Source organism: Pagrus major, chromosome 6 (genome assembly GCF_040436345.1).
Source record: "Pagrus major chromosome 6, Pma_NU_1.0".
Classification (NCBI taxonomy): domain Eukaryota; kingdom Metazoa; phylum Chordata; class Actinopteri; order Spariformes; family Sparidae; genus Pagrus; species Pagrus major.
In genome coordinates, this window is record NC_133220.1 from 6,508,430 (window position 1) to 6,524,885 (window position 16,456).

The 16,456-nt window shown below is 38.5% G+C and overlaps 1 protein-coding gene across 1 annotated transcript in view; it reads right to left on the reverse strand.

Annotated features, from left to right (window-relative positions):
• The window catches only part of chd6 (chromodomain helicase DNA binding protein 6), a 98,739-nt gene that overhangs the window by 66,081 nt on the left and 16,202 nt on the right, over window positions 1-16,456 (reverse strand). The window contains exon 2 of the mRNA XM_073467762.1: window positions 12,689-12,738. Coding sequence (XP_073323863.1) covers window positions 12,689-12,718 — 30 coding nt within the window. The 5' untranslated portion in view covers window positions 12,719-12,738. The remainder of the gene's footprint in view (window positions 1-12,688; window positions 12,739-16,456) is intronic.

Here is a 16,456-nt window from a genome sequence, read left to right on the forward strand (position 1 = left end):
CAAAGCAGCGCTTTTACATCTGAAACCTGCTGGGCTTGATTAAGCACCTCGGATACAAGGTGTAGATGAACGCAGCTAACAGAAATTGACTACTCAGTGTGGGTTGTAACTGACAATAGAGAGGGTTTAGTCGAGGACTGAACTGGAAGACAAAACCGATCATATTTTAGTCCCGTTTCAACAAGTCCCCCAAAAAAAGCCCAAAAAGTCTAGCTCGGGCTCATCTGACCTAGTTTTCTTCAGGGGTTAAACAGGGCCAACACCAGGAGTTATTTCTTATTTAGAGTCGCCACTGTTAGTGTTTTCAATTTAAATACGCAGAAAATCAAGTGAAATCATTCAAAACTGTGCGTGCAGCATCTGAAATGATGAAGGACACGGGCGTAACTAGGCCACTCGCACCAGAATGAGTAACACAACAGAATCTCTGCTCGCCAAGTAGGCCACATTTGCATGATGCCACAAACTTCACCTGACACAAAAGGCGAGCCGAAGCAAAGAGCGGATCACAGAACAAACCGCACTCTGCACCTTTCTGTTAACTCCATCAAATAAACTATTCTAATTGAACACCAGAGAACTGAGGAGCATGCCATGTACTTGTTACTCCGATGATTAAACTCTGTCTCATATCTATCGATGAGTGAGAATTATCCCTGCACATTGTATTGCAAATGTATTATCATTAAAATTGTAGCTCTATTTTCTAGAGCTGCGACGACCATAATTAATCGCCACTTGCTTTAATAATCGATTAATCGCTTCAGTCATTTCTCAAGCAAAACTGTCAAACATTGTCTGGTTTCAGCTTCTTAAATACGAGGTTTTTATGCTCATCTTTGTCATTTATGACAGCGGATGAAAGGTCTTCAGGTCTTGGATTGATAGTTGATATAAAAAAGGAAGCAATATGACGATGTCACTTGGAGCTTCGGGAAATTGATATTAATAGAATAAACATTTAATTGACAAGTCAGGAAAGTAATCAGCAGATTAACCATGATGAAAAAAAAACATTAGGTGAGACTCTCACAGTTGTAATAACTTAAATTCCCCACTGATCCATGACATTCATCTCATAACCGCTCAGCAAAGTTCACCTCCCCATGCCCAGTTTCAAATGGCTCCTACTACACAACATACTACACACTTCCTCATTATGTTAAATATGTCTTTTCTGATCAGGTCACAGAGCAGTTTTCTTATTTTACTCCACACAGTGTATGATTATTGTATTTCACAGTCCACACTACATATACTAATGCCAATTCAGCCTGTCAGAAGGACTGGGCAATATATTGATATTAGTTCAATATCATGACATGAGACTATATCCTGTATGTCTTAGATTTTGGATACATTATATGGCGATGTGTCACAAGTGTTGTCTTTTCCTGGTTTTAAAGGCTGCAATACAGTAAAGGGAGTATTTTTTTTAAATTTACCAGACTACTCACCGACAAAAAACACATCAAAAATCTTTTTGTGTTAATGTTTTGTTAAAGTCCCAATAGTCATCCCTACAATATTGCTGAAATATCGATATCCAGGTAATTAGAGAAATGTGTTGTGATGTTTGATTTTCTCACACAGTCCTGACAATTATGAAGTGCTTTGGAGGACATTGCGAAATATCAAGATATATATCAAGTTTTGTGATACTGCCTAAAAATGTCACAGTATTATTTTAAGGCCATATCATCCAAGCATAGACCGTTTTACTTTTTGTTGGATGCTTTATTGTGCCATAAATAACTGCAATAAATGATATTATTGTTATTTTAAGACTATTTTATGCCACTTCTAGAATGATAATATAATAGCATAATAACATTTTTTTGTCAAGTACACCTTCACATAGAGCGATGAACTTCCAATTCTTAACATTCAGAAATAAAACCACACAACCAAAACAATATTTAAAACAAAAAAAAAACCCTGGGGGGGACACCCTGGTAGTGGCACTCAACATGCACGTAAACAAAATGGGCAAAATCAAGGTCAGCAACAGTACCTGAGCTTTTTTCAATGCCTTACACTTTATTTCACAAAGAATTACAGCTAAATTTTGAGAAAATACACCCGGTTGAAATACACTGGAATTATCTTTTAACATTTTGACAAACGTTGTCAACGACGTCAAAAAAAAAAAATCTCACTTTCTTTTGCTTGTGGAGTCAATTATCAATTAGTTCTGCACGAATAAAATCAAAATACTACCAAAATCTCAATATAGCCAACTGCAACAAACTGCAAATTTGGGATAAAGATAAACTGTGTGACACAAAAATGAATCGGGTAATGAATTTTGTCCTCCAGATGTAGGAAAACATCTGTGTTTGGGACAGAGATTTTTCAGAGGAAATGAAAGTTATGATGCAAAAATTATCATTACTAATTGTGAGTCATATCACCGTCTTAATACAGGTCAAAATAATCACAGTAAGATTTGTTTGTTTCTTTTAATCATACAGTGGAGCCCTATTTTTAACTAAAACAAGTCACATGAGGTTCAATCGCAGCTCATTTTGGCTTTCTTTAGTCACAAGTTAAGAATAAACAACCTAATCTGGAAGATGGATGCACTGAACCTTTAACAGACATCTGTGGCACCACGTGGGTTTAGACGTATCACATCCTCATCAGGTTTGCTCATAAGATTTTCGCTGTTCACATGTCACTCAGTCATTTCACCTCAGATGATGCAATAAAAAAATTCGACAAAATGGTTTTTAAACACACAAAATTTAAAAAAAGAAACCATTTCCACGCTCACCTCGCTCCATGTTCACTTGCTTTTCCTCCCTGAACAGAAAAACGACTCGGCAGACACAGTTACGGCTAACCTAGAAGCTAAAATTAGCCACTAAGCTAACTGAGGCTCAGTAATGACCCAAGCCGCCGCCATCCATCTCCACAACAACCGAGCAACTGCAGCCCACACACACACACACACTCATACACACTGACACACACAACATAGTGGCATCACGTCATGGTTGAATGTGCTTACATGACTGACTACACAGGCACACACACACACGTAAGAGTTTCTCCCTCACTCCCACACTGCATGGCTCAATGTGCTTACATGACTGACTACATACACACACACACAGGACATACAACCGCTCTTCTTAAATCACACACACACACACACACACACACACACACACACACACACACACACACACACACACACACACACACACACACACACACACACACACACACACACACACACACACACACACACACACACACACACACACTTACTTCACGGCTCAATGTGCTTACATGGGCGACTACAAGCATAAAGTAGAATTACAGCCTTGCAGTCGTACGCCTCAACCAACCTGTCGAGTTTCAGTTTACATCCATGTTTGTCTGGACTCATCTCATGTATGTAGTGAAGAAGGAACTGAAAACATGCCGTCTACACTAAGAGACTATTTTTACAGAGGAGTACAGAGGACTGATAGAGAGCTTCGTCACATGGTGCAACAACAATCACCTGAAGCTCAATATCAGTAAAACCAATGAGGCTGGACTACAGAGGAACAGCGAGCCGCCTGTCCTGGTTATCAACCACCAACATCAAGTGAAGATGGTGGACTCAAACAAGTGCCTTGGGGTCCAGATTAATAAAAACTAGACTGGACTCACAACACTTGAAGCCCTCTTCAAGGAAGCACAGAGAAGACAGAGGGTCTGAGGCTCGAGGATGTGGTTTGCTGTGCAGATTGTGAAGCCCCTTGAGGCAATTTTTTTTAATTGCAATATACACATAAAATAGCTTCACTTGATCTTGTTATGTGTTGTTCTGCTGTATGTATTTTAGTGTGTCACTTTATTGACAGAAAACAGTCAAATTCCTTGTGTGTGTTCACATGCTTGGCCAATAAAGCTGATTCTGATAGGCCACGAGGGGTTGTAGTCATGACAGTAGACAGTGCTTTCAAACAGGGATGTTGCTGCAAAGACGCTACAAACGTGGATGCTTCTTACACACTTTCAACCACGAAGCACAGAAGATCTATACAATCAGTACTCGAGTACTCTCAAAAGAAGTAGCAATAAGGTCAAAATGATCACCCAAGTGAAAATGCAGGTACAGTTAGTGTAACAACACTTACGCTCTAGACTCCACCACTCTTTCCTTGTACACCTTCTCCACCCTCAAGCCATCTCCTTCCATTTTTGTAATCTTCTCAGCCTTGGTAGCATCTCAAGGGCACATGCTAACACTGCTAGCAAGTAAGGTCATGAGAGATTTCCTGTTTACTGTCTCTGCTGTTTTCAGTCTGTGCTTAATGCTATCAAAAATGACATCCAAACGTCCATCCCTATTCACAGTCTCCCCTTCTGCTCCTGAGTCATGGCGTTGAATAAAGGCCAGGGAAGGGTTTTTTCAGAACATTATGTCACAGTGAAGTTGACCTTTGACCTTTTGGATATAAAATGTCATAATTTTGTCCTATTTGACATTTGTGTGTAATCTGGTCGTAATTATCGTATGAATTCTTGAGTTATGGCCAAGAACGTGTTTTGTGAGCTCACAGTGACCTTGACCTTTAACCTTTAACACCTAATTAGTTGGTCCTTGCATCCAATTCAACGATTGTGCCAAATCTGAAGAAATTCCCCTCCAGGCGTTCTTAAAATGAAACAGACGGAAAGATAATCCAAAAACATCATGCCTCAAGCCATGAGGAAAAAAACACAAAACAAAAAACAAAAAAATACAAACACATGCTGTCCGTGTCTCCTCCATGCAAACACACACTAACACACCGTCTCTCTCTCTCTCTCTCTCCACAAAAAACATCACACATCACACACACACACACTTCAGTGGCGTGCTGCAGTGTAGCACGCTCTGCCAGCCCAGCAAAGCCGGCCGATCACAGCTGAGGGAGGCTGCCTGCAATCACACTGCCTATGAATCAATAATACTGCCTCACAAACAAGCAACACACACAAACACAACACGCACACGCACACACACACACACACACACTGTCTGTCTCTCTGTCACGAATATAGACCGTGAGCACTGCAGTCTCATCAATGCTGCTGCTTCCTTTCACAACAGCAAGCAGGATAACAGAACGTGGCTAACACTTATGCTAGGCTAACACCTGATTCACGACCGTTTGTCAGCTGTGTGAAAGGGACCACATGTGTGATCAACCCTGGCACGTGACCCTGCTCCCAACCGCGGCCTCAGCTCACACTACACTGCTCGGCTTCTCTAAAAATGGATTCACGTACGACCCACTTCAGAGCAGAAGAAAAATGGAGGGGAAATTCAATGAGTTACATAAAAAAGGCCACATCTGCCATGTTGAAAATTAAGGAGCATCTTTACACCTACATTATTTTAGGCTTGTAGGTAAATTTAACTCTTTTTTTTTTTAATTGATGATATAAAACAACATAGACTGAGACAAACAGTCTATATGATGGGGATCAGTCACATTAAGCCAATATCATGTCAGTTTAATAAGCTTCTGAGCTCTGATAATGACTCAGTGTATCAGATAAGTACATCAGTAAATGTGACAATCTTGTTTAGCAGAGACAAATACAGAATACAAATAGAGACAGAGAGTTTGTTCTGACGCATATATAAGCCAATTCTACCAGTTGTGTTGCATAGCCATACACTGCCTCTGTTAATTATTGTTTTAGATGAATCAATTAAACGTTAATTTCTGAGCCTGACATGACATTTTCATGGTTTGTTTGATTAATCAGTCAAAAACCAAAAGCCAGCACTTTTCTTTTTCTATAAAAAATGCTATGTGGATTTTGGCCCTTACTTCAAATGTTGTGTACTGAGAGTTTGAGGCGCTGATCATGTAATGTTGAGTGCTGAATTTCTATAAATCTCGTTGTCATGTTCCAATATGATGTTTAATGTGATTCAATAGGACCTTTTACTGCTGTTATCTTATCATCTCATGAAGCAACGGCATTGTTTTAGAAAGCTGATATATAAAAGGCTCCATACTAATGAATTCTGACAAATCTCATCAACCACATCAAGGAAGGATACTTACAAGGTGAGGTGGATGCAAAAAGGAACTGAAGAGAGTTTTGTTTACATGTAATCGTAAGTTCATCTTTGTGCTTTTTAATACAGAAACCTGCTTTCATCTTTGGATGCAATTTTAAAAACAACATGAGCCTGTGATCAAAGATGGATTAGCAAAACATTTGGTGATGCAACTTGGATAAAAAAAAAAAGCCAATTCATCTTTCACTGAGCTTAATACAGATCTGACTAAACTAGGAAGTGCACTTTTACGTATCCTTCAACCCGTAAAGGTTTTGTTTCCGAGAAACCAGAAACCTATCCAACACTAAACTAAAAAACAACAGTTGTATGGAAAGACCCGACCAAAAGGCTTAAAAGGAATTCCAGCTCAGAGGAGAGCCACATTCTTGTTGTTTCCCAATAAAAAAAAATGTCAGGAGAGGAAGACGAGGAGGAGGAGGAGGAAGAAAAAAGGGAGCGCTACAGACGGACGCTTTAGCTGTTTGGGTGAGTACGGAGAGATGATCAAAGAGACTGAATCTAGGCCTCAGAGAGAGAAGAATTCAGTCTTTTCTCTGTTTTACCTTGAAGTGCAGACAACCCAGTTTCACACCGCTGATTCATGAATTGTGGTGGGAGAAAAGTATTGGAGGGAAAAAAAAACATCATGTTTCAAAGCACAGAGTTCCCTTTATATGCCATCATCACACAGCACTTTAGTGTGAATGTTACAAATGTAGAGCATTAGGGCTTTTATGTTCGCTAAGTGCTGGTTACATGGTTTAATTAATTAGTCAATCAAGATCAAATGAACTGTGAATCATTTTCATAATCAATTCAATCTTTATGTCATTTATCAAGGAAAATGCCTCTTTACAGGCATTGTTTTTTCTCTGTTTAATATCATTGTAAACTGAATATTTGGGGGTTTATGAACAAACCGTTATGAACAGAACAACACAAGACACCAGAAAAGTCACTTTGGTTGCTGAGGATTGTTTCACTATTTTCTGACATTTTATAGGCTGAATGATTCATTGATTAAACCTCTGAATCAAGCATTTTCCGGGCGTGTTTTGGCTCCTGTCACAACTTTACTCACTGTCGGCTCGTTTTTCACTGCAATGTAGAAGTCGAGCACCTCTATGGAGTCCAATCAGACAGTCCAATCATGGGCAGAAGTACGAATAACTCAAAAATGTCTTTTGTGCAGCAGAACAGTTATTATGCAAGAAATCAAATAAAGTATAAAACGGAAGTTGATTTTCTTTGATAATTGGTTTACAAAAATTTTAAAAAAGAAATTAATCTATATACAAAATATTTCCAAGTGCCCACAACTGATACAAATATTGGAAAAGACAGGGCCTCCACATGCTATACATAGTGAAGTATTAACATTTTTACAATGTTTACTTACTCCTCTTCTCTTTGCTCTGTGTAAACAGCCTGCAGCTCAGTTTCACAGATTTTTTTGTCACATGAATTGTAGCAGAGTCATTCAAGGTTGAGCTGCAGAGCTCAGAATTTAACGTTTTTAACAGGACCATGTTAGCGCAAATGGTTGTTTTTCGGCAAAAATTTTAATGAGAATAAGGTGACTTGGATGAAATAACACCATTGCCACAAATGATTTATTCAAGGACAGTCAGCTACAAACACGCATTATTGTCTGATTTCAAATTTCTACGATAAATGCTGCCATTTGGGGGATTTTTTTGTCAAGAAAATATGCCTTCCAAACCCACCACTAGGTTGTGGGGTCCAGTTGTAGAGATATGACGTCATAACATAATTACATTAACGATATTTACATCATCAGTTCATCTATCTTCGTGACTAATCTATTAATCGTTGAGTCTATAAAATGTTGTTGAAATATTGTGGAATATGTTCACATTCACAATTTCTCAGAGCCCAAAGTGACATCATCAAAATGCTTCTTTTGTCCAACCAACAGTCCAACACCCAAAGTCTCCTCATTCAATATCATAAATGACAAGAAGAGTAGCAAATCCTTGAATTTAAGAAGCAGGAACCAGCAAATGTTTGACATTTTTGCTTGAAAAAAAATGACTGAAACTATCATTTGGTTATCAAAATAGTTGGTGATTGGATTTGATTGATTAATCGAATAATCGTTGTTGCTCTAATATCCAACTCCACAGACAATATCCAGCATTATTTCCATGATACCTTTTTTCTCCTGAAAACTGCAGCACAAAACAGCCGACACAATATTCTGGACAGGTCTGTCAGCCGTGTCAACAACAGCTGGAAACGTGTCACAAAAACAGAAGTCAAGCAAACAAAAGTGACAAACACAGTCACCTCCAATAAGACACCAACAGAGGGCTTGTATCTGTTCACAGAGTGGTTACCATCTATTTCAGTAGAGACAACAGTTTATCACAGCAGACTGAAAAATATAAATGAGGCACTGCTGCTGCCAGAGAACACCTGTAGGATCACCAACTCTCTGTTGAAGAAAACAGTCCTATTATCTCCTTGTGAACAATCTACCAGCACAGTAATGTTTTGTTTATATAAGGAGACTATGTTAACAACATCACCACATTTCCTTGGTTGTCATTCTTTCAACATGCTAGTACTGCCTTCTCTAAACATTTCCAGACAGACATCAGTTTGTCTACACAGCACTCTGCCATGGTGACGTTATCGCTCTGTTGGTTCAAGATGTGTCGGGCAGATATCCAGATAACTTGATGGCCACTTGAAATGTAGATGAGATACCAGAAACAATCCAATCACCTCCCCTTCTGTACACAAGCTGATACAAACCAAACAGCACCGTCCGAACATACAGAAATAATCTATTCAAGAATGCAGCCACTCTGCTTTGTTACAACTCCATCTGAAACATGATGTTTTAATGTAGCACTGAAGGCATATAACAGTTTAAACTGTGATTGCAACTAAACTGTCCCCTGCTGGAAAAATGCAGCTCATGTTATTGAGGAGATGATCAATATAACCAGTATCACAGTGAAGTATCAGCTCATAAAAACTCACTTTACTGTATATAATATTGATTAAGGGGCGCATCTTTTTCAAGCCTCTATCAATCATTCTGCAAGCCAAATAGACATTCTAATTAAAAATGCAGCAACTAACAACAATACAACACTTAATGCAACAGGGGGTCAAACTAGAAAACTTGTGTATATCTAAATCGAGAGGATCAGATGACCTTGAACCAATTTTAGCAATTAGTCTACAGTCTACAGCCACGCTAATGAGTTATGGATCTTGGGCATGCAAGTTGTTATCTAGTGTAAACAAGTTATGGATGTTATGAGCAAAAATGAATTAACTTGTGTGCGCAAGATAAAACATTTCAACTTAAGGGACTTTAAGGACTCCATAAACATCAGCATGCTAACATGCAGATACTATGAAAGTAAGCCATACCATGTTTAACATCTTAGCTTAGCATGTTAGCATAATAACATAATAACAACACATTTTCTGATATGTATTAGGGCCCTGACACAACAGGCTGACAGCAGGCCAATGACGGTGATCATCTGTGGCCCTGGCTGTTGCAGCTGTTCAATACTTTTTGAGATATTTTAGTCCGAACCAAGGTGGACGACCGACCAACAGACCAACATAGCCTCCCATGGAGCCTTGCCACCACCGACATGGCTAATAAAAACGTACCAACAACAACAGATCCATTTCAGCAGATTCCATTCGTTTCCTGTATCTGAAGAAAAACGTCAATCTGACATTAAAGTTCTTAACAGTCATCCATCCAAAACGAAGCAGATGTGACCTCTTTTTCAGGCATTTATAAAGTCAGCAAAATCAGAACCACTAAAAGACTTTGAAAACTATGAGTTCACAAACTGTTTGATTTGACTGTCTTCAAGTTTTAGGTTGTCAAATAGTTTGAATGTTGTTTGCTTTCTGTGTATTCTTCCTCACTCTACTGTGTTTAAAGCACCATGACAACAAATACATTCGTAAAAAGAGGACAGCTTCAAAATAAAATCCCAGACAGCTACAGATGGAACCGCCGGCGCTTGTAGAGATTCAAGGTTGTCCCCATTGAAATTTAGAGTAGACTCTTTCTGCTCTCCTTCACCCTGCTGACCTGAGAGCTACACCGCCAAACAGAAGCTATCAGGTAACCCAACTCATCACACTTAACAGGAGTACAAAAATGAACTTTTAACCTTTCTAAAATTGCTAGATTTTAATGGGTCATACTCCTGTAAAATCTCACTAACTGTCACAAGTGAAAAGCCAGTCGAGTCATGCACCAGACCGGCGAGTAAAAAGTCATGTGCTCCACTTGTACAAATGTGCCGTTTGTTAGGAGAGATGGTGCATTACAAAAACATGTCCTTCGGGAGGTTTTTTGTGGGTTTTATTCTTGTCGGCTAAAGAAACGTTGGTGAACTGCTTACTTTAATGTCTTTCCAAATATCACAGATGATTTCACTGGAATGGTGTTGATAAGAAACAGTGTCTAAGTTTATTTCTTATTAGCTGTTCATCAACAAAAATATAATAATCAACTAATATAATGGTAAGGAATGAATGATCATGTTTCCTGTTAATGTCAGTGCAAACCCCCGTCACTGCAGTATGAAGGCCTCGTGCTCAGCTGAGAGACTGCTGTGTCACCTCGCACTTACAAAAAACTCTGACTCATCACTCTGCTCAGCCTGACTCATAAATATTACAAACAGCAAGACAACATCTAATGCAACAAGGAATACCAAAATACCTTGAACAGATAAATTCAACTGTACAATGAGCTAAAAGGTTGGAGGAACACCTGGAAACATAACAGAGGCTCATCAGGTGAATTAATGCTCCCTCTGTTGGCTGTGAGGGAGGAACAAATCTCTATTCAATCATCTGCTCACCGTCTCCGTCAGTTTATTTTCAGACTTTCTATCACAGAACTTGTTAAGATTGTCATCTTATTAGCTGAAATGTGAGTAGTTACTATGGATGAGCGAGTTCACCATTATCTGCATCTCTTAGGGCTGGGCAATATATCGATATTATATTTACATACAAGACTTTATCTTGTCTTAGATTTTTAGACATTGTTTTATCGTAAGTGATTACTTTTCCTGGTTTTCAAGGCTTCATAACAGCGAAGTGATGTCGTTTTCTGAATTACCAGACTGTTTTACTTGTTCTAATACTTGCCTTTACTCCCTTAGACATTATATCTTCATTACTGATAATCAATGATCAAAAATCTTATCGTGTTAATATTTTGTGAAAGTACCAATAGTCATCCCTTCAATAATGTCGCAATATCAATATGGATTAGGATGGATAAGGATTTGGGGAAAAAAATATCATATTTGATTTTGTCTCCCAGTTGTAGCCAGTGATGGACTATTTATTCTAAATAAAGAGTGTCATTCTCACGTCGTTTAATACCATGTATAAAGTACAGATATTGACACATTTTACTCTGATAGTAGTAAATAGTATGTTTTCTGTACCGGATACATTCCAAGTACTCTCTCAAGCAAAATAACTTTAGATTTTAAGAGTAATGTAATAAGTAATATTACATCTTAACTGACAGGTCAACTGTCCAATCATGTAAGTTTACAGGTCCATCAAAAACAAAGATTTCAATGTAGGACTTTAAACAAAAAATGTGCATATGCTATGAGAATTTTGTTCCATTGTGTGAATTTCCATGAAAGGGATGGGGTAAGAAAGCAGTGCACTTGGTTGAGAATAGAAAGTGATTTCAGACACATCCAGATTTTTGTTAGGAGTGGAAACAAAATGTTTCCTGAGCTGCAGGAAGCTATATTTGGAAACAAATTACCAGATCATGCAATTTAACTTAAGCATTACTGAATGGATCTAGAGGCAAACCACAATCTTCTACGACACCTCTTTTCCGAACACAGGTTGGATTGCTGTTATATAGGTGTGTGGGTAATCTTAAGTGAGTGTTCCTCACAGATGTAGCACTTCAGTACTATAGAATATTACAATTTTAAGGTGGAGTAATGGTGGCTTCAGACCAAATGCGCAAGGGTAAATAGTTTGTGCGAGGTGGTGCCCAGAAGGAAAAGCAGCACATAATCCAACAAAGACAGACTACATCAGAATGTAAACAGTGACAATATTATTGCTTTAACCCATAGCTCACATCCTAGCTGATTGTTTCTTGAGTGCCCGAGTCCTGTAAGAATACAGGTTGCGGGTAAAATTACAGAACTTTGTGAATCAGAAAATAACTTTTTCTCCACTCGTCTTCTCTTCTTAACAGTAAAATATCAGCTGCCAAATCCGCCGCCTCCTGTCAATGCCCAGGAGAGTGGAGCCGCTCTCTCCATTGATAGCATTTGTCCTATATTACAGGAGCCTTCATTCATGCATGTGAACAATAACATAAAACACACTGAGCCCAGGATCTGGGGTTAAGCTGTGTTATAATAGTAAAGGGCTCATCATGAATACATCCAAAAAAATGTAGGCACTCGACACACGAGAGATTGAAGCCTGAAATGATTTATTTAGTATCGAAGCCACAGTGTGTATGAAGGTTTTTATAAATGACCTACTTTTCTTATGTGCACATGCGTATGTGTGTGTGTCTCTGTGTGTCTGTGTGTGTATAAAACAAACCTGCTGCTTGTCCTTCTTGTGTATTTTCATCTTCTATCCCTTCACTGCATCTGTCAACAGAAAAGGACATAATTCAGATTACTTCAAGAAATGCACACAAAATAAACAGCAGTGAGGACTTAAACAGAGCAGCTGCAATAAAGTTTTGTAAAGCAGGTGAAGGTGAAATACTGGACCTACTTCATACTGCACAACGCCAACAGGTACAAAATTATTATGAGTACATTTTCCTGAAAGTCAAATGCAGTTTAAGACTTTCACATTTATTCTCAGCAGTTAATCTCTGTACCCACGTATCAGGAGACCATTTGCACAGGCAAATTTTCTCACAAATAACCTTTTTCCTCATCCAGTTACACAAATTTACTCTGGAAGCATCCAAGAGCAACTACAGTCATCTGCTGTTGGTCACTCAGAGGCTTAGTATGGAAGATAAAAGGTAAAGATGGCAGCTGCAATATACAATTCTGCTGTTTTTGTGTTGTTTTAGTGTCGATACAGAATTTCTTAAGCGTGTTCAGACTGACAGCAAGTTGATCCTTTTTCACATATCAATCATCAAGCAGTGTGACTTCACTTCAAAAACATACAGAGACAAATGAGAAAAAACAAGAAGATCTGGAAGGAAACAACGGATAAAAAAGGTTCCAGACTCCAGCAACACTTAACTGTCACGATCAGCACAAGCCAAGACACTGGTCTGTCCATAAAGTTTTGTAACCTACAGGTGTTGCTGGAGTTTTTACGCCTTCAGACTTTTTCCTTTCTCCATTTACTTTTCCATGGAATTAGGTGAAGTTGTGCCAGAAATTCTTACTCTTCTTCTACGGAAAACAACAGATATACAGAGCGTTTTGGGTTCTGAAGTGAATCTCATATTCATACACAGCTGCACAAAGCTGGCAGCTGAGTCAAACCCATGCAATATACAACGATAATAAGAGTTGCTTTGTTTTTAATTTGAGAGCACATGAAGGAGACAACTAGAAATGCAATAAAGTACATTTTCAAATATATTTGCCTCGGTGCTGACAAAGCCCAATTGTTCTATTAAAACACATTAATATGAAGCTGTGTTTAAATGAAATAAACTGCCATTAAGTGCCCACTCTTTTTGCACTTAATTCTGCACTTATCTGTGTTTAGAAGATCCATCAGACAGAGTAGCACCTTCTCAAAGATGTTGCAAGTGTATTTATGCTCAGTGACCACTGATGCTTTATCAATACGAACCAGCATCCAAAGTTAACGGGAGTTCAAGTTTTTTGGGTCTATCTGACAATGGCTGGTAACTGAAAACAAGTTTATCAGCCAAAATATTTTACCCAGACATAAAACTGCATAAGATATGACGTCAAAACAAAACGTGATAATCAACCTATGTGTTATTGATCAGTTTGTAGTGAGGTAAGCCTATGAGGCAGCTGACCTTATTTATTTCATTAGGCAGTGTAGATTGCTATGCACATCTTGCAAGTCGCGGGTCCTAGTTTAGATCCCAATGTGGAAGTCATCAGTTTCTGATTCCCATCCTGAAGCGGAAAACTGAGAAAGGAGGGTGGTCTACTAGAATCTTTCCATCAACAGGTCATGATGGCAATCTGACAACCAGAACTCCAAACAACAAGAATGCACAGTGCACATCACCAGCACAGATCTCAGCATGCTGTAAAGCTTTCAACAAAAATATAAATAAAACTAGAATGGCGCTCAGTAGAGCACATACCTCTGCCAAGGCAAAACAGTCCCCTTTAAGACAGCCAAGCCTGAATCATTATAAAAAAAATAAAACATTAAAATCTTCTTGGATTTGCATTAAATTGAACTTATTCATAGATACCAGCCACCTAAATACATTAGATTTTTTTTTCCATCAAGATTTATTCAATTTTAAAGAAAGTGAGAAAAAACTGGATCTGTGCCTTCATCCGGATCCAAACTAAAAGTTAACAGGGTCTATTCTGGGCCAAGACCCATCCTCCATCCAAGTTTCGTGAAAATCCGTTGCTGACAAACCAACCAGGCAACAAACAAACAAACATGGGCGAAAACTTAACCTCCTTAGCGATGTAATAATTGAAGCCATGTTAATGAACTGGCAACAGAGCACAGGTTCAGCTTGGTACTCAACATTGAAATGCCACATTTTCATTCTTATTTGCATTAAACACACTCTCAAAATATAAAACAGTATGTGATGATTAATCACTGGATAGCGTTGATAGCCGCAGCAGGGATCACAGTACAGAAAGAAATGAGAAATGAGAGTTTTTAAGAATCGTACTATCATTACTGGCTGTACTGTATGCTTCTGAATTACTACACTGCAGAGTATCATGTTTTGACTGTACTGTCTGTGTTTCTTAGTGTTTTTATAATATCTTTTCCCATTGAATGAAATACTAATGTAGGGCAGAAGTGCGATACATGTGTGACGAAGGGATTCTACAATGGCTACTACTTTAGTTTTGGGTTTTAGTGCTGCTGGTGCATGGTTTCAGGCTGCAATGACACAGCACAGGAATGCTGAAACAGAACATTGTCCCACAGCTCCACGCTGCATCTGAAGCTCTTTTTGAAAACCCAGGTACAGTAGCAGTACTGCCAGCAGGGATGGTTTCATGCAGGGACAGTGAGGTGGACGGGATCGCTGCCAGTAGAATTCATTCAACTTCACGACTCTCTAAAACATTACCGACACTCATTCAAACACTCAACACGAGTACAAGAAGTAAAACCCCAACTACATCCATCTCATTTCATAAAAATAAATGGATGCTTTTTTTTAAGCTCTTCTGTCTTTATGCAAGTTAATTAGTTTCCATCACCAGATGACAAAGGAAAATGCTGGGCTTAGGATATGAGTCAACCAGCAGCCTCCACCCACTTAAGTAATTATTTTCAGTTCTGAGGACGAACTGCTCTCAGTTTAGCTTTTTCAAGTATAACACAAGGTGTAAATCATCACGTAGCTGGATTTGTACAACATTTGGCTTTTGTCTTACCACCTGACCTGAACTCAAATCAAGAAAATTATTGAGAGACTGACCTCCTGTCTGTCTGTCACTCAGTATGTTTGTGCATTTACACACATCAACATTCATTCTCCTCAGTTTATAAGCTTCACCACACCAGAACATATCCTGAGTGAGCCACTCTTTGGTCCGTGTCAATCAGTTTGATCTGCCTGTTGCAATCCCATGAAAATTAAAGACACTTTGTCATCATCAGTGAAAACAGCAACCCACCATACTGCTAAGTACTGAAGATTAATGCACTGAGAAACGAAGACCTTCAAAATCAGTTTTCTGCAGAATAAAATATACGCAACATAAATGAATTGCTGTGCCTGTAAAGCTTCTCTCATTTTAAAAGCTAACAATTTGCATTAAAGATGAACAAGTGGCATCATTTCCTCTTTATTTTCTACAACTGACTGCTTTCTCAGGATTCTGTGTAAATGTTCTGATCATTTCATTTTTTAACCTATTTTTAACATGTTTCTAACCAGCTCCTGTGGCTAAACCAGGACAAATTAACTGCAGTGATTATTATCATAATCTGCACCTTGCTAAGGATAGTGAAAGAAGTAGTGCTGCAACTAATGATAATTTTCATTTAATTTGGCTAATCTGTTGATTATTTTCTCAATTCACTGATTAGTTGTTTGATCTATAAAATGTTAGGAAATGGTGAAAAATCAGTGTTTCCAAAAGCTCAAGATGACGTCCTGAAATGTCTTGTTTTGTCCATAACCCAAATATATTC